This window comes from Lepidochelys kempii, chromosome 10 (genome assembly GCF_965140265.1).
Source record: "Lepidochelys kempii isolate rLepKem1 chromosome 10, rLepKem1.hap2, whole genome shotgun sequence".
NCBI lineage: Eukaryota > Metazoa > Chordata > Testudines > Cheloniidae > Lepidochelys > Lepidochelys kempii.
Window position 1 is genome coordinate 57,129,454 of NC_133265.1, and position 23,931 is coordinate 57,153,384.

At 40.1% G+C, this 23,931-nt stretch overlaps 1 protein-coding gene across 3 annotated transcripts in view; it reads left to right on the plus strand.

Moving 5' to 3' along the window:
- THSD4 (thrombospondin type 1 domain containing 4) overlaps positions 1-23,931 on the plus strand; it is a 622,386-nt gene that overhangs the window by 475,504 nt on the left and 122,951 nt on the right. For all 3 annotated transcript variants that reach the window (XM_073303716.1, XM_073303717.1, XM_073303719.1), the window contains one exon: positions 14,048-14,252. In XM_073303716.1, the coding sequence (XP_073159817.1) occupies positions 14,048-14,252 (205 nt within the window). The remainder of the gene's footprint in view (positions 1-14,047; positions 14,253-23,931) is intronic.

Sequence of the window (23,931 nt, forward strand, 5' to 3'; positions counted from 1 at the left end):
CTCCCCCACTGCAACTTGAGACCATTACTCTTCGTTCTGTCATCTGTTACCACTGAGAACAGTCTAGATCCACCCTCTTTGGAACCCCCTTTCAGGTAGTTGAAAGCAGCTATCAAATCCCCTCTCATTCTTTTCTTCTGCAGACTAAACAATCCCAGTTCCCTCAGCCTCTCCTTGTAAGTCATGTGTTCCAATCCCCTAAACATTTTTGTTGCCCTCCTCCTGACGCTTTCCAATTTTTCCACATCCTTCTTGAAGTGTGGGGCCCAAAACTGGACACAGTACTCCAGATGAGACCTCACCAATGTTGAATAGAGAGGAATGATCACGTCCCTTGATCTGCTGGCAATGCCCCTACGTATACATCCCAAAATGCCATTGGCCTTCTTGGCAACAAGGGCACACTGTTGACTCATATCCAGCTTCTCGTCCACTGTAACCCCTAGGTCCTTTTCTGCAGAACTGCTGCCTAGCCATTCGGTCCCTAGTCTGTAGCGGTGCAAGGGATTCTTCCATCCTAAGTGCAGGACTCTGCACTTGTCCTTGTTGAACCTTGTTGAAGTTTGCAGAATTTTAAAATATTGTGCATAGAATTTTTAATGTTTTAATGCAGAATGCCCTCAGGAGTAACAAATGTGTGTTCTTGAAGCTGAATCTCATGAAGTTTATTCCCTATGTGACATATATGTGGTATCCTAATGACCAGTGTGCATGGCTATACATATATGGTCACAAATTATTTCAGCCTCTAGGTTATACTTCGACCATCCCCAGCATGAGTATAGGAACTCAAATCACATCTCAAGCTTGCTAACATAGTGCTTTGCTTAGCTGCCTCTGTATGGTTTTGCAGGACAGAAGCGGGCTTTGTCTTTTAGAAAAATTGTTTTTTAATTAAACCATTACAAAAATATACAGTAGCTATTGTTTTTGTAGAAGGAGATTCCTGTTACCTTTGGTCACTGAAGAAGTCTCATTAGAGTCTCTGCTTATAGGAAACCACTTTATATATTTTAAAAATTGTTACTTTTACCCAAATGCCCTGGGGGCAACACTAACTTTTAAATTCTGTCTACCATATTACTGGCTGAATTGTTTAAAACAATGTATCTCTCCATTTCCTTTTGAAAGGCATGGGAAGTGAAAACATCAGACTGTGTGAGTGGGGAAGATCTCCAACATGACTAGATAGCCAAGCTTGCATTAGAAATAAACACTAGGAAGTTGTTCGTTAAAGCCGCAATGAAATAAGGTAACAGATGATATTCTTGCAGTAAGGCCTTCTGGAACCTTGAAAATGGTAGAGCAGTGATTAGTTAAAAAGAAGAGCAGCAGTTGGTAGAAAGGAGGAGAAAATGGTGGAAGGACTTGGGAGATTTACTTTCTCATTTCATGTGCTTTCTTCACCTTTCAACTTTAACTTGGAGAGCAGTATTTCCCCTAATTTATCTATATCTGTTTCTAACTTCTCTCTTCCCTGTTAAACCATTACTATCTTCATCCACAGCTAAAACATCAGAGCTGTCTTGGCTTTCTACTTTGGCATGAGCTTGATTTGCCTTGTATTTTAGCAGTCATTTTATTACAGGTTTTAAGGAAAGATCTCAAAGATTAGGGCAAACTGAATGAAACAAACTTTAAACACATTTCTAATTTTTTTCTTCCATTTTCTGAGATGTTTTTCCCTTGCAAAATCCCCAGGAGTCCAGATTTTATTTTATTTTATTTATGAGGAGGGCTATGATACATGCAGGAATCTCTTCTTCTATGGTCTTCAGCTTAATGTGTATTCAGAGAACTTCTTAGGCTTGAGATGGAGGGGAAAAGTCAAACAGAAGCTTTTAGTTTCCACTGCTGTTGTTATGACCTACTTGGTCTTCTCCTGCTGTAATACCATTGAAATTAAGCTAGAGGGACGAGGGAGCCATTACGTACTAGGTTGTTGCTACATAATGCTAAGTGACAAAAGAACCATCAAGAGACTAGTGCAAATACAGTGTTAATTGCCAATAAGTGCTGTAGGAGAATTGATATGGTGGTGTAGGAAAATGTAAAAGTCTTCTAAACCTAGGTACCTCTGATGAAATGTAAGACATATTGTAGATAAATAAAAAGCTTTATGGAAGTGCTACATATGAAGGTACTAAACTTTCCTGTGCCTGTTCCTGTCAGATACTAACCAAAATAATGCTACAAACCATTTCAGAGATTGGCAGAAAACCTGAATTTGAGCAGAGAGGAGGAGAGAGAGAATGGAGAGTCTTAACTCAGGTGTTGAGCCTGTGATGGAACATGCTCTTGCTAACTTTTCATAAAATAAAAAGTTCTGGAGACTGCTGATTTATACAGCAAATGCAAAATCTAATAATTGTGTGTCACTGCTGTTCTGTTTTCAGTCAATGCTATGTGGCAGTTGCTTTGTTTAGGATGGGTAGACAAGGGAAACCATACTTCTGAAAGACAAATTATAGGGAAAGATGGTCTCTAAATATAATTTCAAATGTTACTGTCCTAATAATACTTGCTTATGCTTTAGGTAGACAGATTAAAGGTCATTTCAGCACAAATCTAAGGTTTCTGTTTTAGTTTGTTGTTTTCCCCAATTCATTAAGTGCATCTTGACTCTTGCTAGCATATATTCTGCTTGTCTTGTTCCACACACTCAACATCTCTGGGATATGATCTTCCCTGTATGATACAAGTAATTAAATTTTAATAATAGCATAATAACAAAAATACCGTGAGACCTGGAAAAATCAGGATTCCCCTTATTCTTTTAGACAAGGTCTAGCCTTCAGTGATGTTCTGTGTCAATGGTAAATATGTCACAGGATAGCAAGGCTGAGTCACCATAGTGAGTGGGAGCGGGTGCTCCATGGAGCAGAGAGATCTGTCCTTTACATACCTGAGAAACAGCAGTGACAACAAATGTAGTAGACATTGGCAGTGTGCTGAAAAGACCATGTTGAATAATCTACTGCACAACCTTAACTTTGTTACATACTTGCAGGTCAGCTTTAAAATACTTTTCTCCTCTCATTTGTTTTTTCAGCATCATTTAATGGAAGGCATTAAAAATGATGATTTCACCTCCAGTGCATCTTTCTTCTTCTTTTTCTTCCCCCAAAACAGCTTGATTAGCAGTATGTTTTTGCTGAAAGCAACTTGTGTAAAATTTACAAAGTGGATGCAACAAATGCCAGACCCCTGTAAGGACAGTCAGTTATATGTAATATGAAAATTATCTAGCTAGAACCTGTTCTTCCACACTGTTTTTATTAATTTCAATGTGATATTAAATATGAATTTTGAAAATTGTCGTTATAAATTACCATGGCTCATGCTACATTAATCACATAATTGAGATAAAAACTAGTCAGAGACATTTCCTATAGTATTTAGATAACAATATTATTGCTATTAGATTTTCTTAATAAGTCACTTCATATAAATTCACAGATTTCAAATCTAGAAGGGACCATTATGGAAATCTGGTCTGAACTCCTACATAGCACGAACCATAGAATTTCAGCCAGTAATTCCTGCATCAAACCTACAACTTCTGATTGAGCTATAGCATATTATTAGAGACATCCAGTACTGATTTAAAGACTTCAAGTGAGATAATCCACCACATCCCTAGGTTAGTTATTCCAAGGATTAATTCAGGGGTGGCCAACCTGAGCCTGTGAAGGAGCCAGAATTTATCAGTGTACATTGCCAAAGAGCTACAGTAATAAATCAGCAGCCCCCCATCAGCTCCCACTCCCAGCGCCTCCCACCCAGCAGCCCCACCGATCAGCACCTCCCTCTCCCTCCTCGACCTCCAGGTCAGCTGTTTTGTGGCATGCAGGAGGCTCTGGTGGGGAGGGGGGAGGAGCTAGGGCATGACAGTCTCAGGGGAGGGGGCGGTAAGGGTGGAGTAGGGGCAGGGCCTGTGGCAGAGCCAGGGGTTGAGCAGTGAGCACCCCCCGGTAAGTTGGAAAGTTGATGCCTGTAGCTCCAGCCCCAGAGTCGGTGCCTATACTCATTTCACTCTTTAATTAATGTATTTTTTTCAGGCAAGTTTGCTTTAATGTATAACCATTAGTAATACCAACCAAACTTTAGCAATAGCATGTGTGGGGAGAAGGGAATTGCCGTATATGTTATTTTAGAAATGTAGAGACACTTTTCCTATTTTTAAAATCAGACTTGCCTTAAAGTTATTTTCACCAAATTGGAGAACGTCTTGAACACCGACCTGGCCAAGATGGCAGCCTACTGTAGCAGTTGACACCTCCAACTAAGTATAACTAAGACCATTTCAGATACCTTCCACACCACAGTGCAAGTGCTAACATGAGTTAGACGTCTCCCGCAATGGAAAATGACTGAAACTCAAGGCAAAACCAGTCTACCTTGGAGTTACACTGGGCGGTTCTTTGACTTCCCATGACCATACAAAAAAGACTGCTACCAAACTCAGGACCAGGAATAATCTAATCAGCCAATTTGCCAGTTCGACCTGGGGCACAGGCACACAGACACTTCACATGTCAGCTCTTTCTCTGTCCTATTCCTCAGTGGAATACTATGCATCTGTGTGGTATCATTCACCCCACACTAAATTCACTGATGTCACCTTGAACTCAACCATGCTTATCATAGGCATCCTGTGCCCCACTCCTATCCCATGACTACCAGTTCTGAGCAACATAGCCCCTCCAGACAGTCGTCACAGCCAGACTGGTGGAAAAGCTATATGCCAATCCAGATCTCCCACTGTACATAGACATTTTCACACACTCCAGAGCATGACTTACATCGAGACATCCATTGTGGTTTCAACTATCAGATCAGAATCTGTCAGCAGCAATCCTATGGCGTGATGAGTAGTTGGCTAAAGATGTTTGGAATGGCTTTCTTGTCACTGATACAACCATTTGACCATCTGGATTTGACCTGCCTTGTTACCTCTGGACTCTGATGAACAGGTTCTGAACTGGCCAAGGAATATTTGCAGCCAGCCTCTACACATGGGGTCTGTGTGATGACCCACTTATCACTGTGGCCTCTGTCAATCAATGGCGCATGTTGTTGATGAGTATCAGCTGACTAGATTTTCCGGTGGCCTTAGGGCCCTTTGCTGTTGGTTGGCTCAGCAAGCATTGCAAATGCTAGTAGAAGTACCTGATCGAAAAGTGAACCTTTTTGCAAGACATTACTCTGTGGCAGGACACTCCATATTCTTCATAGAAATATGCTTAAGATATGAATATGGCATAAATAAGATATACTTCATGCAAGATGGCTCATGTAAGCTATCATTGAAAAGTTTATAATTTACTGAATGTGATTATCCAATTTGTATGCATGTATCATTTCTGTATCTGAAGTTAGGAATATTGACTTTGTAACCATTACAACTGTGTGTGTACTTGGGGAAACGCCCACCAGACAGTAGGCAATCATCCTGAATGAGCCATTTAAGAAGGACAATAGAGCTCTGAAGATACTAATCTCCCACCTTCCTGAGGAGTTTCCTGGGATGCTGCATTGACACTACAAGGTCAGGTGATAAGGTCACCTGATGCAAAATACCACTTTGGACACTGCTGGTACTTTTCCACAGGAAACAAAGGCTTCCTGCCTTATATAAATCTTATTTAAATCTTACTGGGGAGTAAGGCAAACGGGACTCTCCTCCATTGCCTACCTATGAAGAAAGACTGCTAAAAATACCTGAAGAGACAAAGAAACTAATTTGAGGGGAAACTCAGGGGTGAGCCCAGACTGAGATAGGGATCCAGTCTGTAAGAAGAGATAACTGGAACTCTAAGCTACAGAAACTCTGCATCCTGCATAATTCAACATTTTGGATGAGAAATTGCATTTTGTAACCTGTTTCTTTAGAGAATCAGGCTTAGCTTGCGTGTTTTGTTTTATTTGCTTTGTAATCTGCTTTGTTCTGTTTCCTATCCCTTATAATCACTTAAAATCTGTCTTTTATAGTTAAACTTATTTATTGTTTATAACATAATCCAGTTTGTTCAATCCATATCTGGGGAGGGGCAAGAAGCTGTGCATATCTGTCTTCTCATTGAGAGAGAGGGTGAATTTTTCTGAGCTTGCACTGTGCAGATCTTTCTATACAGCGCAAGACAATATTATCTGGGGTTTCTCTCTCCACAGTGGGTGTGCATGTGAGTGCTGGGTGAATCCTCTTACAGAGATCTGACTGCAGTGTGTGGTCTTGTCTGGGTGTATGCTGAAAAGGGGTTTGAGAACCTGGCACAGCAACCCAGTGCAAGGGAAACCCAGGCTGGCAGGGCCAGGGGGCTAAGTGGGACCCCAGCACATTAGGTGGCATCCCAGAAGTGGGGTCTTACCAGTCACATACTCCACACAATAAGACTGGATAATGTACACAGCCCTATTTATTTCTAGTCACTAAGTATTCTAAAGGTTGCCTGAATCAGAATATGTTTGGTTCAAAATGATCATTTTTGGTTTATTCACTGCTAACTTCTAATAGGTTGAAAAAAGTAAATCTCTCTTCTATGGCTGCAAATTATAATTTTAAAGAGTCAACTGTCAGCCACCAAAAACACTTTTTATTGTGTCCAGTGTTCAATTATTTTAATTGATTTCACCTACAAAGGGGCTGGCAAGGCCATTCTTTAGATAAATGACTAGAAATCTGAAAAAATATGTCTGACTGAGTGGGGGATAATGTTGCAAAGCACCATCTTATTAGGTTCACACTGAACATTTATCAGAACAGAGAGAGATGTGGCCTTAAAATTACACAGAAGAATAAAGGCAATATCTGGTGATGTAGCTGCGTTAACATAAATACCACCAACAATGCTAGTAGCCCAGCTGAGTTTTGTACCGTTATTACAAGAGGAAGAGTTCAAGGCCTTGGCTGGCCCTGTTGATGCTACCTGTCTGAAGTCGGATGTTATGTTGTGCATGCAGAACAACAGAGAATGCAGATCCCGAAAGAGGCTCTGCACAGCTGAGATTAGTAGCCTGCAGGTCTTTTGATCCGTTTGTGGTAAATGAGATTTCTAGATAATTTACAATGTACAATCAGGTCATCGGTCATATTTGAATCTTGTTGCTTGTGGCACCACACTCCATTTCTTTAGTGGCTGAGCCACTTGTGGCACACGTGTAGTTGTCATTTTGCCTTTTTGGCATAGGCACGGGAGTTTTTCAACTATATTTAAGTATAACTTGAAGCTACCTGCTTTGCTCCACAGTCTGCTAGGCACTGGAGCACACAGTATCCAAATCAGTTGTCTGACGGTTTTCTTCTAAATCATTTCACTGCAAATACTGGCAGTTTTAGAAGTGGACATTAGCAACATATTGGAACTCATCATTCTTTTTATCATTCATAAACTAATATAGCTAGAGCACAGAAGGCAAATCATTGGCACTTTGTATTGTGTATGCCACTGTACCAACATAGGTTTTAGTTTAGTACATTCATTTAGCACTGAAATTGTAACATCTGCTTTCCATTTCAAGAATCAGCACTTCATCTCTTTAAATGCCTGGCACTAACCCCATTCTATTGTATATACAGCCCTAAATCCCTGTGAAGTCCACCACTGAATATTTCATCCAGATTGTCCTTTGTTTTTCCCAGAGATTTCATTTAACTTAATGTTGGCAATTGTGTGTAATTCTTGAACAACTTCTTTAGTACTAACCTGTAACTTATAAAGTTTTCTTAAAACATATTGCAAAAATTATTTGAAAATAGTAAAGATATTTGGCTTTTAGTACAGTTCAAAAAAGTAGAAGTCTTTTGAACTAAAACATTATTTTAGGGGACACATGCTCACTACCCCCCTTCCGTTTGGAACCCAAAGAACAGCTGCAAATGCAGTGTCATAAGAAAAGATAAGTTATGGCAAGAGAAAAAATTATTCTTCCACAGGCAAGACATGTCTTTCTTTATATGTGCCCATGAATCTGCTGTTAACAATCCAGACTGGTGTATGTGGTTATATGGAATGCAAACAATTTAATAAGAAAGTTTAAAGAGGGTTTTGATTTTTTAAAACATTTGTTTAATTGCTAATGAAATAACAAACCGGTACTCAAATGTATGTAATCATAATTCCAAAAATTCTCAGGAAAAATATTGACTTTTTTATAGCACAGGAAGAGTGCATTAGCTGATCACTAATCAGCAAAGTGCATTCACTGTATGCTACCAAAAAGTTATATTAGCTGATTCATTGCTGTCCTAGCCAACCCGACCTACTTTCTGGGCTGCAGAATTTGGCTTCAGGCCACACTGCAGAAAGGCCAGTGTGAGCAGCTTCTGTGGATTATGCTGCTGTGACTTCTCCAGTCAACTTTCTGCCATTGAAATCCAGGGCCATTAAGTCATTAATTCTGGACGCTGGATACACTGAGATTTGTTTTGGGCTTGTTACGTTTTTTTTATTTCCTAATTTTATTTTCTCTCATTCGTTTGTTCATTCATGTGTGTGTGTTTATACAGAGATAATTACATCCTGATTCAGAAAAGTGTTTAGGGGCCATACTATGTCACACGTGGTAGAGAGCTCCATTCGATATCATGCATCTTTCCCTGCTTCCACAGCACTCTACTAATTAATCTAACTCCACCAGGACTATTTCTAACATTCCAAACCTCTGAGCAGCTTCAAACAGCTGCCTTTAAAAAAGAAACTCAAAATCAACTTGCCAGAAAAATGTTTCCTCCTTCAGTCCAAAATTACTCTGGCCCAAGGCCCAGGACAGGCCGTATTTAGTCCTGGACCAGTGATAGGGTCAGATCTAATATCTCATGACCCTTCAATAATAAAAATATGTGTTTTACACAGTTAGAAAGTCCCACTGATCCAGTGGGACACAAAACTTGCTATACTGCCATATCTGGAAATATGGGCTATGCACACATTTTTTTATACATGACTAAAATATTTTAGGTAATTTTAGAGGGTTTCTAAAATGAAGAAGTTATCATTTGCCTGTCTCTCAGACCTTTGTGCAGTACTTATGTACAAAGGCACCTTCATTCACAGGCAGAAATTAAAATTAAAAATTAAAAATTTAAAATCCCTTGAAGTATTTCTAAAATACTTATTCTGTAAAATATCTCTTTTGCTTGTTTGAATGAAGGAAACTTCATTAATCCGTAGAAGACAGAATATTAGTCTGGAAGACCACTGTGCATTTATACAAGCAATACATATCATACAACATTTCATACATGAAGGGGTTTCCTCCATATATTGACATACTGGCAGTGGAACAGTTCCTACATGTCACTGGATAACCTAAGAGGGTGATAAGCACCATCACATTTCTTTTCAGATAAATTTACAATGGAAAAAGTGTAAATCCTTTCAACAAAAGATCCTTAATAGGGAAAAGGCTAGAACTTAATTAATCATCTGTAGTTATGGAGCAGAAGTCTTAAATTCAGAGTACTTCATTTTTCAGATTGCTCTAGGCTTGTCTGAAATCTTGATGGAGCAACATGCAGTGGTAATTTCTGTATTTGTCCAAAGGCATGAAGTTATTAGCAAGTAAAATAAATTTTAAGTAAAAAGCAAAAATGAAATATGTACATGATTTCCTTCTAATGCTATGTATATGCTATGTAGTGTAAATGAAAGATGTTAAAGCAAATACTTCCAACAAGAAACAAACTCTCTTCTGAATGACAGGGCAATTCAATCTTGCTAAAAATGGTAGGTTATAACAGTTTTTCAGTTGTCAGTTATCCCTCACCACCCACCCACCCTCCTACACACACAGAGTTTTGGACCTTGATTCAGCCTCTTGCTTCATGACCACAAACAGGCATCATTTTCAAGCCCCACATGATACTGGCGGGGTTGAGTGAGATGGCTTAATTTGTGTTCTTTGGATAATCATAAAGAAAGATGTAGGGGCTTCAATATTTTCACTGGAACTAAGCAGAATTTGGCTTGTGGTTTAGAACATTTTTCACAGCAAGGGAGAAGAATTAGGATTGGAATCTGGAAAGAAACATAACAATGCCAGTGCTCCTGACTCTGCCCTTTCTTATGGGTTATTGGAAAAGCCTTCTGTATCCTTTTCATTTGGCTCTTTACTTGCAGGAGAGAATATGGAACAGGCATTAACCAGCTTTTTGCACTAAGTATTGTGCAATCTACTTAAAATAATGGAAGAGTGCTTTTGACTTTAAAAGAATATTTAAATCAAACTGATAAAACTCATAAGTCTGAGAGGCTGTTTTACTGTAATATTTAATCAGGTTGGTTTGTCTTTCTCCATAAGGTCACACATTTTTTGAGTCATAATATGAACTGTAAATTTCTTCCTTGTATGTGTGTCTCTAAAACACCGTTTTGAAAGCAGGCCTATTATATAGGTGAAATGAGAACTGTCTATCAGCATTCGTGAGGAGTAATGTTCTACAGAGAGAGACTATACATTCAGTCTACTTTTTATGGACAGAAATAAAAATGCTTGAAAATAAGGAGGAAATGTATGTAGTGCATGCATGTAAAATACAAGTCTTGCTGAATTTTTCTCTGGTTTGAAGAAAGTACTGAACGCATTTTCTTGCTTTAAATTTACATTACTTTTAGGAATACAAATGGATTGTCTTTGAGATTGCGTGCCCAAATCTAGGACCTGGCTGAATTGTACAGGACCAGGTGAATATTGGAGAGGGAGCCAAAGTTGGCATTAGGCCACTTTTCTGCCCCTCACGTGGATCACTGGGAGCAGCCAGGAAGTTGATTTGTCTCCTAGCACAATTTAGAGACTTTTTAGAGACTTGTTTGTTTGAGAGATGCCTCATTGGTCCTTCTTTTTGGGCTTAAAAGTATCAAATTTGTAAGAAAAGAAACAAAAGATTTCTATATAAACCAAAAAATCCCAGTTTGGGCTGCAAGAAGTTCTTCAGTGATTGGTCCCTATCGTATTCCATTGAGGGTTTACATATATGCACCACATGTCCAGAACCGGAGAATTTGAAAGTAGTAGTGTCCAGTGATCCTCACATGCACCCTTGCTTTGCCTCATGGTTTCATCCTAGGTGATAAAGGGCAGGGCGGACTGACCACGTCTCCAGTTCCTTCTTACCGCTGCTGAGTCAAAGTTGGAGCTACTAGTGTCCTCTCATGTGTGACACACCTTAAAAAGAGTAGAGCTGTATATAGTTAGTTTTTGTTGTAGTATTTGCTGTTTTTACTGTTTTAACATAGTTTTAGCTTTTTTAAGTAGTATTTGGAATAGGACTGAGACTTTGGGGGAATCTGTTTACCGGTTACACCCTCCCTCTGTACCCATGCGTGGGTACTGGACTATGCCAAAGATGCCAGGATTTAAAATCTGCGCCTCCTGTCCCCGTTCCTTCTCGATCAGTAACTAACATCAACACTGCCTCAACTGCTTGGGAAAAGCCCACATTTCATTCAGGTGCAGTATCTGCCAGTCCTTCCCAAGCCATACCCGAGAAGGCTCTCTGCCTTAAGAAGCACCTCATGGAAGTCACCATATGGCCTCAATCGTATCCAAGCCGGGGAACTGCCCCCTGTATATTGGCCTGAGACAGCCAGGTATGTGCCTCTGGCTCTGGCGAGCGAGTCCACCTCCAGCGATACCACCACTACAGACCCCATGCTGGGGCCTAGGTGGGAGATGAGGAAGCATGCGCATAAGCATGGCAGTAAATTTTCTTCCAAACCGAAGAAGGGCAATGCGCCTTCATGAGTTCCACACCCTCCAGAATTTGAGCCATACTTCAATCAATGTGTATCTACACACCTGCACCCCAGCAGAAATTCTACCATCAGCTCATCTGCACAATGGTTCAGGACTTCCCAGTTCTTCCACCAAAAACCATATGAACCATCATGCAAGCACCAGAAGACCCAACGATTCTGTCCTCCAGGCCTGCCTTCATCTTTGCACATACAACTGTCTCAGAAAAGATATTTCTGAGACCACTAGAGAGCCGATAACCTTCTCTGCATGTCAGTCCGTCCCCCACTTCCCATTCCCACTTTCTCGGAGCTGCTAATGCACCACAACAGCAGGATCAGACATTCCGATACAAAGATGCTTCACCTCAGAGCATGGTACTTGGATTGGCATCTTCTCTAGAAGAAGAGTGTTCATTGGAAGTGAAAGGCATGCTATTGAACAGTAGGAAAGAGTCCATTAGGTGTTCCTACTGGATCATGTGGAAATGCATTGCCTCCTACGCCCAGCAAAAAAGGCTTTCCCCAGAGGACATGAAGATTCCACTTCATTTGGATAACTTCCTGTTCTTAAAGGGCTTGCCCCTCTCAAGATCCACTCTCCCATGGAAGAACACTCTGTATTTACACATCCGTTGACAACTAGTTTTGGAAAGGCCTTCTGAGAACATATCACCTATACAACCTATTGCTCCCCAGTGGGACCTCAACCTCATTCTATCGGCACTGATGAAACAACCCTTTGAGCTGCTGGCTTCATGCTCTGTGTTCCTTCTGTTCATGAAAGTCACCTTCCTTGTGGCTACCACTTCAGTGAGAAGGGTAGGAGAACTTGGTGCCATGATGGCAGATCCCCTCCTTTCACCACTTTCCATAAAGACAAAGTCTCCCTGCACCTACATCTTAAGTTTCTACCAAAGTTTGTCTTTCAGTTTCATCTCAGTCAACCCATCCACGTATCTGCTTTCTTCCCCAAGCCTAATGGCTTGGAAGAGGAGTGATGACTTCATTCCCTCGGGTGCACTGGGCCTTGGCCATCTACCTCAGAGGACAAAATTGATCGGAAAGTCTCCTAGAATTATTTATCTCAATAGCGGAGAGTTAAGGGGCAAGCAATTTCCACATAGAGAATCTCCAAATGGATTTCTGGATGCATTACACTGGTCTATCAGTTGTTGGACTGAGGGCCCATTCCATGAGAGCCCAGTTGTCCATCATGGTCACCCTCCATGATATGCTGCTTAGGGACATATGTAGGGCGGCCATGTGGAGTTCAGTACATACCTTCACTACATATTATGCCTTGGTGCAGAACTTTGTGACAGATGCCTCATTCGGCATGACTGTCCTCCGCTCAACTGTTCCATCTTCAGCTTCGCACCCTCTGAATTAGGTACTGCTTGTTAATCACCCTCAGTGGAATGCAGTAGGGACCATCACTCGAAGAAGAAGAGGAGATTACTTATCTGTAACTGGAGGTTTTTCGAGATGTGTGGTCCCTATCTGTATTCCACCTCCCGCTCTGCTGCGGATCTGTTGGATTTGCAGTGGGGAAGGAACTGGAGATATGGTCAGTCCTCCCCGCACTTTATCACCTTGGACTAAACCATGAGGTGAAGCAAAGGTGCCTGCATAGACCAACGGACACTCCTACTTTGAAATTCTCCAGCTTCAGACACTTGGTGCATGCGTAAACCCTCAGTAGAATACAGATAAGGGCCACACATCTCGAAGAACCTCCAGTTACAGGTAAGTAACCTCTTTGTCTTTAAACTACTGCTTAGTCCCACCTTTGACAACCAGCCATTGTAGCTGCTTCTATAGGGCTCCTTGGCTTTCCACTGAGTATCTGTTGGAGATTAAAGTCCCTAGTCTTCCTACATTATGCCACCCTGTTCACCTGCCACTCTGTTCACCTAAGCTTAGAGTTAACTCATTGTTTGCTGATGTTCAGTAGGTCAAGTGCTCTGTGTCACAGCAGTGCCCATATTTTAGTAAATTTGATTTTACATTGATGAGAATGAGAGTCCCTCTGATCAAAGCATGGCAAGATTAAGTGCTGCAACACCCTTAAGCTCACTTGAAAATTCCAGCCACAGAGTATCTCAATGTCTATTCTGCGACTTGGGTATTTTATTACATTTAGTGTGTGGAAAAGCAAAGAAATGAAACAATCCAAAATGCCAATTCACTGAATCTCTGAAGTCTTTATATTCTGCAAAAGTCACATATCCTATGTTGATTAATATTCTGAAGGATTCATGAGACAGTATTTGTAAGCTCTGAAAAAAATGTTGGTTTGATTTTTGCAGAGCATTGGCTGTGATGACTACCTGGGATCAGACAAGGTGGCTGACAAATGCGGAATATGTGGAGGGGACAACACTGGTTGCAAGGTGGTCTCTGGTGTTTTCAAACACACGCTAACAAATCTTGGCTACCACAAAATAGTAGAAATTCCTGAAGGGGCTATTAAAATCAACATTACTGAGATGTCCAAGAGCAACAACTACTTGGGTAAGTTGTATTACATTCGAGATAAAACATGATTGGTGTGATGGTGCAGTTTGCCTGGAGGTTTGTCCCAGTTAGTGCACTCTCAGCAAAGTGAGAGAATTGACGAGAATACTAACTCATTGTTTCTAATTCTCGGTTATACGGGAGAATAGTGCAAGTAGGGTGGTACTCTCCAGTACGCAGTACCTGCAAGAGATTTTTAGGGGGTATGAGTACCGGAAAGACTTAGAGCTGCGCTCTGCTCATTCTTTATATGGCTTTAACAGCAAAATGCATATGCTAACAAACTTAAACAAAGGCTTTGTTTATGTTTGTTAGCATATGTATTGTGCTGTTAAATTGGTCATGAGTCCTCAAGACGGGAGAGGGGGGGAGGAAGATGTTTAAACAGTGTTTTTTATTCTGTTTCTCCCCATTGGTCTGAATTATCCATGACATTCATCATGCATCATATCAAGTCCAAATCATTAGTGGAATGCCTCTGCTTGCACTGACCAGAGGATGTTTGGATTCTGATGTCAGCCCGCGTCTGCAGCCTGACAGGTATCAGGTGTTGTCCCCAGTGTACACAGAAGTCGTCTTTGCAGCCAAACTAGGCTAACATGCATTTTGCTAACTGGAACTGGAGCAGCAAAACAAGGAAAACAAATGCCTAACTTTCCAGCTTTGTGGGTGGGAGAACTATAAGTGAAGATTGGTATCTGAAGTTATGAATATTAGCTTTGTTTGCTACACATTTGCACCTGTGGGAATGCCCACAAGGGATTTAGCCAGCACATGAAGGGACAAGTCAAGCTGAATGGCCCATTAAGGAACACTTAGCTCACAATGGCCCCTGGAAAGTGCCTGTCTACACTTAATGGACTTTTTGTGAATGTTCTAACTAGAATATGGGTGGGGGTGATGGACATGTAACTTGCCCATGTGACTCCAAACTCCATCTTTCACAGTAAGAACAGATTTCCCTTTACTTGGCACTTGGCAGAAGCTAAAAGGCCCGGCCTGGAAATATATCCGTTTTGCCTCTTTCCTGCTGTGGCCTCTTTACTGCTCCAGTCTCTGGACTATGAACATATACTAATGGAAGCATTCTAACCAAGGGACTGAGGACTTTAAGGTAATCTGGAGCCTTCGTATTTCCTTGATCCTTTGCAGATGGACTTATGAGTTGGATATGGTACAGAGACTGTTTTAGCCTCATTGATTGCTGATCTCTCCCTTGCAGTGCACAAAGATGTATGTCTGCTGACTTTCTCACATGAGTCAGCCGCCTTTGATACCTGTGGTATAAGCAACATAGCTCTTTTGTGAGTGGTTTTGTTCTTTCCTCTCCAAATGTCAAAGCCTGTTCCCATTGAACTCAATAGCAAAACTCCTTCTGATCTCAATGAGAACAGGATTTGGCTCCAAGAGATCAGAGAATGTGATTTTGATCAATTGCTTATCTGTCCAGAGACAGTTCTCATGCATGTTCTGCCAGGTTGATTTTGGTTGCCCCTCGTGTATGCCATGCTGAGGAAAATAATAAAACAATTTGGGCTGTAGTTCTAACAAGATGCACATGGTGCACAGAATTCTACGCCTCTTTTCCATCAAACCGAGATGGTGCAGCATCTTTGCTTTCCTAGTGACTGGTGGAGAGCAATACTTAGATAAAGACAAGCTGGCAGAAGCTTAGTTTGGACATAAGGGAGGCACTGATACTGTATTAAGGGAAAGTGGGGTGATTGTCCTTCCTATCCTTTCATTTAAGAAGTTTTCAAATTGGGGTACTGCTGGATCCTCAATGACACCTGGAAGTACAGGTAGCACGAGGGGCCCAAAGCATCATTTTACAACTTTATCTGTTTAACAGATGCAGTTGTAAAATTTTAGACAGGTAAGAGTGTGTGTGTCTGTGTGTGTGTGTTGGAGGGGCCGGGGAGAGGGTGGAGGACCCAGGCTGGGGGCAGGGTGGGGAGGAGTCACAGGGAGGGTCACGTGCAGAGGTCATGTGCCCTCCCTTGTGTCCCTCCCATGAGTGCAGTACCAGCAAGAAATCATTTCTACTTAAACCACTGGTTATACTGGCAGGACAAACCCCATGATTTGTGTCTATTGCCCTGTTCATGTGATCTTGCTTTGACTTTCCCTGTTCATTGGTTCCAATGTGGGAAATATACTTAGCACTTTCTAAATCTTCTCTAAAATGTTAGTGAGACCATTGTCTCCAGCAAGGCAGGCAGCTAGTCAGTTGAAAGCCGTAGAAAACAGGATTCTCCTATTTCCTTAAAAAACACCACGCAGACCTTTTAATGCAAAAGGTACCCTGATCACAGTCACAGCACCAAGTATTTCAGTGGGTGGGTGGGTATGAGTGTGTGTGTTTGTTTTGGGAAGGCATCCACAGAATGTAGTGTCATTCAGATGTGAAGAAATACCATGAGAATTAAATAGGAAGTGAGAATCTGGGAATATCAGGTAACACCAGACATCTGAAGGTACGTTTTCAGAGCTGAATCATGCCTGGCATTGGGGCTGTTGTGGAACTTCCTGTTTTACAAACATAGACCTGCCATGTCCACCATTTGTGAGTTTTCCCCTATTTTCCCTATATATCAATCTTCCTATGAGTGGCATGGACTCACACAGCTCATCTGCAAGGCCCAAGCCTGTCCTCATTTAAGTCCCTCTTAAAGACCCACTTATGCCAGACTGCCTAAAGCAAATCCAGTTATCTTGGTGCACCCATTATGAATGCCATCAGCAAACACTAATGAGAATGGAGCTCTGCCTGAGGGCTTTGAAAGATTCCAGATCAGAAGGGATCATTGTGGTCTTCTAGTCTGGCCTCCTGTATAACACAGGCCATGGAACTTCCCAAAAATAACTCCTCGAGCAGATCTTTTAGAAAACATCTAATCTTGATTTAAAAATGGTCAGTGATGAAGAATCCACCATGACCCTTAGTAAGTTGTTCCAATGGTTAACCACCATCGCTGTTAAACATTTACAGCTTATTTCCAGTCTGAATTAGTCTAGCTTCAACTTTCAGCCATTGGATCACAATATACCTTTGTCTGCTAGATTGATGAGTCCATTGTCAAATATTTGTTCCACATATAGATACTGAGACTGTAATCAGATCACCCTTTAACATTCTCTTTGTTAAGCTAAATAGTTGGAGCTGGAGTCTACCACAATAATTGGTTTTCAAATCCTGTAATCATTCCTGTGGATGTTCTCTGGAACCTTTTCAACATCCTTTTAGGATTGTGGACCCCAGAACTGGCCACAGATTTCCAGCAGCGGTCACACTAGTGCCAAATACAGAAGTAAAATAACCTCTCTATTCCTACTTGAGATTTCCCTCTTTATGCATCAAAGGATTGCATTTGACCTTTTGGCCACAGCATGATCTCATGTTCAGCTGATTATCCACCCTCCCCTCCCCATTTTTTTTTCAAAATCTTCACCACTGTCCTCCTTAGCCCTCACTCCTAGAATTGTCCAAGTGCATTAGAAGCTTCAGGCCCTAGTATTCCATTTAACAACTCTCCTAACATCATCTGTTTCTAATGTCTCTCCCACTACTAACCAACAGAAAGAAGGGAAACATTATTATCCCCATTGTCACTTGCCATTTTCTTATCCTTTCTGCTCTTTCCTTTGCGCTTCCTACTTCTTTTTCTTGCTAGTTGCTAGCAAGAGGTGGAAAGGAATTTGACTAGTTTTACAGAAATCTTTCTGTGTAGACAGGAGTCCTTTTGCGGGGGTGGAGTAGAGGACTATATATTGTAATGTGTCCTTGTGCATTTCTTCCTTTGGCCAAAAGTGTGATTTTTCAGACTAATACAAGAAAGACCAGACTTGTGGTTCTGCTGACGTACTAAAACCTAGACATTCTGGAGCTCTTGTAAGAGAGCCTATTGACATAGTATTTCTGACCTTGGGTACTTCCCAATCAAAGAATTTTCTGATAAGCTGTATATAAGCATGAGTTTTTGGTTTCCTCGCTGAACATTTTGAGCTGTGTCCATCTCTTTGAACTAATTTGGTGATGAAGGGAATTAATTATTCTATATGAGCAACGTCCATAGATACAGTATGTTTGGAAGAAAATGTGGAATTCTTATATCAAATGGGTGAAAATGCAGTTTGCTGGGCAAACTGCTGGAAGTCATTACATAATGAAAGCTGTCAAACCATGAAATTGCAGATAATTTTTCTTTCAGATGTACATGCCAGCATCTGAAAACAGCAGAAAAACCCCCTTAACCCTAGTGAAATGTGCTGGGCCACATGAACATTCTTTGAATGCGCAGAGCAGAAAAATAGTAACATTTTTGCTTAAAAATAATCAGGACTCTTGGCATGTATGGGAAAATATCAAGCTGTGTGTTTCCCATGCTTCTCCTCATTCCCAGAGCTCTCTCTGGTTTGTTTGTGCCACCACCAATTATTATATTTTTTCTATACTGTCACATATGGTTCATTTTAAGTATGGTATGGATTTTAGATGGCTAAATTAACCAAATTAGCCTCCCTGACAGTGAAGATTCTTGGGGTAGTGGTTCCATCCATGAGACTACCAGCCTGTCTGCTTATCCAGTAAGGGCGCAGCTAACTTCTCTGTTTTCACAAATTGCAGCCAACTAATGATCAAGCAAATCAGCTTTTAAACAAGGCCCTGCTTTAGCATACAGGCAAAGAAGGTGAACTAGAGGACCAGGATATGACAGCTAGCAAAATGTTCATTGATAGTTGATTGTGAAGTGAAATGGGGGACTAAAGGCAGACATTTCCCCATAGGTGGAAGACAACAGAACTCCTGCAACCAGCTTTGTGTTCAAAATCTGGGCAGTCTAGCAGTTTTTGATAGAGAAGGACTTGAACCATAACATTGAATCTCAACTGAGCTGTTCAAAACCCAGACTCAGATCTGGTATTTGCAAACTTCCCTACATTTAGTGGGATGAATAGAAACCTTGAATCTAAACATGCCAGAGTTCAGGGTTCCCACCAGGGTCCCAATTCAACAAAGCATTTAAGCATGTACTTAATTGCTTTGCTGAACTGTGGCTTAAGGATCTAATTCTGCCACCTTTGCTCACACCAAACAGGAATTTACTACATAAATGATCCCACAAAGTCAACATGACTGCTTTTGGAGTAAAGTACTACTTGATGTAAAGAAGGTAGAATTGGGTCCTTAGTTTTTTGTCACACAATATGCAAGTTGCGTGTGTTTTCTTTCAGTGCAGAATCATGAATCAGCACCGGATCATTAAAAAGGTTCACATGCTTCAGCAAAAACCCTGGGAACCTGTGCTGAGTTTTCAGTTTGTAACAAAACATGGAGACCATCTATGCTCCATGTGGTTTGATTACACAGTTTTTGCACAGCACCAAATTTATCACACTTCTACACTTCACAATTTTGTCTATGACAGAAACCCCAAATGCAGTGAGGAAAAACATGTTCTCACAATACAGTATTTCCTGCTCGGCTGAAACCAGGAAGTACTAGACATGGTAGAAGAGATCATCTGTGGGGTTTCAAGTTGGATTTCTTGACCAAAGAGATTCAAATTCAGCTAAAATTCATACAAACGTCTAAACATTTGTATGCTTCTCCAAACTAGAATTGCAAACCTTTTGAAGTTGACCCATCACTAGCAACTATAATAGGCTTTAGTGTAATTGGGAGCCCAGAGTGTGTTAAGCAGAATGGCTTTGACAGCAATATTTAAAGAGGGTAACTTGTTCATTCTTGCTAGTTCTAGGTGTAGTTTCCTCAGCAATTTGTTCAGGTTAACATCTACATGAAAGAGACAGTGATTAGGGGATAATGATATTTAAGTTGCTTATACTGTAAAACAATAATAAATGTTATCTTTAGAACAAAACCCTAGTGTTCTGAACAGGGTTTGTAGTGTTTCCAGAACATGTGATATTATCCAGGTATTCAGAAAATTCAAATTAAAAGAAGACATGCAGTAAATATCATAAGATCAGGACAGACTGGTTCAAAAGTTAAGTATTTAAACACAGGTTACCTCATGTCTTTAAATTTGACATATCAGAAGAGATCTCCATAATATCCTTGGACAGTGTTCATAGTTTTTTCAGCTTTGTTTATGTTACTTAAATGGTCTCAAGTATAACTCTATTATCTACATATCCTTCAAAACACCTCAAAACTTTCCTAGTGATTTACATTCTAAATTTCCAGATCGTCTTGCTTCTGATTTCATTTCACGTGACATCACTTTCAAACATCTTGGGTGCTACTTATTCTAAACATTAAGTAGTAATAAGCATATTTACCAACTCACTTATTTTCGTCTCAGCAGTTTAATTTGGAAATGAGTTACAATTCAGATTACTTACCTACCTACTACCTTAGGTTTAGGCTCATCTCAATGCAGTCTGAACTCCACATGTAATAATTTGCAAATAATTTGCACTTTCTTTTGAAGGTGGTTCTCAATAATGTATAATGTCTGACAGGCTTGTCAGGTAGACATCTGATGCAACAGAGCAGTTGCTCACACTAAAATTCTTCATCTGGAGCAGCAGTTCTGCGACATGCCCAGCTGTGCATAGAAAAGGGATGAAGGTCTATTTTTTTATCCCAATGGTAAAATTATGATCCATTGAAACTAATGGAAATTTTGCAATGGACTTAGCTGGGACCAGGATTTGTACTATTGACCTCTGTTGGTCTTACAGTTCTACCTGAGCAGCAAAATGTTGTGTTTGAATGTAAATATTTTAACATCCTGGGGATTACGATTTAGAGTAGATAAATAATTTAAAAGCTGCATAATATCAATCTGACACTGTTATTGTGAAAGTGGCTATTTTACCGGATGTCTTTAAGACCTAATTTGAAGGAGCTGATTGATTTTGTTATTCATTGCCTCTCAACAAATAGAAATCTTGGGGAAAGAATGTTCAGCATTAAGTATCAAAAGTTGGCTTATTATAGTCTGTGAAGGATGTAATGGCCAAAAAGCCATTAGTGATAAAAGTATATTAAACCTATCTAATGGTCTGATAATCTGAACAATCATATGTCTCCAGAAAAAACTCCCATTCTGGACTCAGAAAACCTTAGCATCCAGACCTACAAGCACTTAGTACCAAACAGAGTGATTACCAGTATTAGCAACAGTGTGACATTTTATGGACAGAAACTAGTGCAGAGAAGATTTTGGACAAGCCACTTAACCTCTCTGTTCTTCCTGGAATGATTCATCTTTACAGCCATTAAGAGATATGTGGAACATAAGCATTAATGTCAATTTTGCTTAGCATACAACACAACCACATTTAGACTTTTTAGTGAGGAAATGGAAGGTTTATTTCCTCTAATAAATACAAAATAGACAGTATGTGTGTTTAAACAAGAATCTGGAGGTTCAAATCAAGATTTTTTTAAAACAAAGTCTGGGGGAAATAGCTAGTGTCCTTTTGAACTGGACATATTGCTTAGTATGTCTGAATGTTTAAGTGGATTTAAGAAATTTGTGTTGTGAAAATGAGATTGGATGAAGCCAAAGAAACTGAGAGAAGATTCCGTGAAAAATATTTTGATTCAATATTCCCAGCAGCAGAGAGAACATTTCCAACATAATGTCTCATGAGAAACATTGTCAGCAGCCCTGGAGCTTGAAATAACATTTTTAAACCAATGTACATCTACAGCAAATAAATGAATTAGGTATTTTAAACCATTGACAGAGGAGTTTGAAGATAAACATTGTTAAAGGCACTCCTTTATCACACTTAATCATCTAGATTCTAAAATGTCAAGGTAATTTGTGGCTAGCTGACTGACTGATTGTGTTATGTTAACTAGGTTCATTTTTATTCAGTTAATATATTTAAAATCAGAATCTAGAGAGCAGATATATTTGGTTGCTGTTGAGAATTATAATTGTATTACAGAGGCCAAGGTTAATGGTTTGTTGTGTGATATACGGAACAGGTGCAACACAGCTAATCTGGCGATGGTGGGCTTGGAATTAGGAGGTATGAATAGTTTGAGCCAGAAAATAAAGAAGGAAGTCAGTACCGTGATCTAAGTTCTCAACGTCACAACTAAGGGCACAACTAAGCACCAGGAGCTTGATCCAGTGTTAACTAGAAGGAAGGGGATCTAGAGGAAGATTTCATTATGGTCATGGATCCATTGTTAAGGGTGAAACACACATTGATTCTAAATCCTATTTTTGACACTATCGTGACTTCTATCCACATCTGAAACAACTTTCTTTAGGTCTGATACTGCTTGTGCTTAGTCTCATGCCAGAGGATGAGAATTTATTTATTATATGATCATAGAAAGTCACGTCTATTATATGATCATAGAATATCAGGGTTGGAAGGGACCTCAGGAGGTCATCTAGTCCAACCCCCTGCTCAAAGCAGGACCAATCCCCAATTTTTGCCCCAGATCCCTAAATGGCCCCCTCAAGGATTGAACTCATAACCCTGGGTTTAGTCGGCCAATGCTCAAACCACTGAGCTATCTCTCCCCCCCGCCCCCAAACATTTAACCAAGTTTGATGTGCACAAAGGGATCTGCTTATAGTGAACTCATATGTAACAGTATTCTGCTCATAGTTGACCTCAATGAGAGTCCCAGATTGCTAGTGAGAGCCATAGGTGAATCACTAATGATTCTTCCAATTTCATTGTGGGGAAAATCCCCAACAATTTTTATTTTGTTTTCACAATGCACAGCACAATTCAAAGCTCTGTGAATACAGCTATGGTTTGTGAAATTCCCTGGGAAACTTTGACTGCTGTGATTTCTACCATATATAAGATTCATAGAGTCTATTTGGTTATAGATCAATGTATGTGTGAGAGAGGTGTATGTGTATGGGGCATTCATCATAATGCATATATTGCATATAACAGATGCAGTGATGATATCCAGGTTGTCCTAAACCATCATCTACCCATTCTGCCCGCTAATCCAGCTCCACTGGACTGATCTTTTCTCATCCTCAGAATGAGGAGCTCTTGGTGAAATTATATAGAAAATAAAGATGTAAAGAAATGTATTCACATATAGGCTGAAACTAAGCATAGGAACTCAGATCAAAAGGAGAATTTCTGAGAAAATTATAAGCATCTGAACACAGGCAGTTACAATTAAAGCCTCTATGCAAAATTAATTCTAGGATTTGCTTTAATATCACTAAAATGTGATAAAAGAGCACAGTGATAGGCATTTGTATGCTAATATTACATTGTGACCACCGGTATAATATTGTTTTTAAGGAAGAGAACTCTTTGTTGGCAACAGATGTAGTTTAAAAGCAAAACATTTGTAAGAGAATCATAGGACTGGAAGGGACCTTGCGAGGTCATCTAGTCCAGTCCCCTGCAATCATGGCAGGATTAAGTATTATCTAGACCATGTATTAATGTTACTTGATAACTTTTGGTTATTTACTTTTTTTTGGCCATTGAACTCGTTTTTGCAACTGATTCTTTTCCCATAGTGTTTGTCATGTTTTCCTTTCACTTTGAAATTTTTCAGATCTCTTCAACTCATTTACAAAGATTTTTTCAATCCCAGCAAGCTTTTAGGTTTATACTACAGCTAAATAAAATGCATTCTATTTCATTTTAATTTTGAAAACTTCTGAAGCATTTATTTATTGTCTTGTTCCCTTTA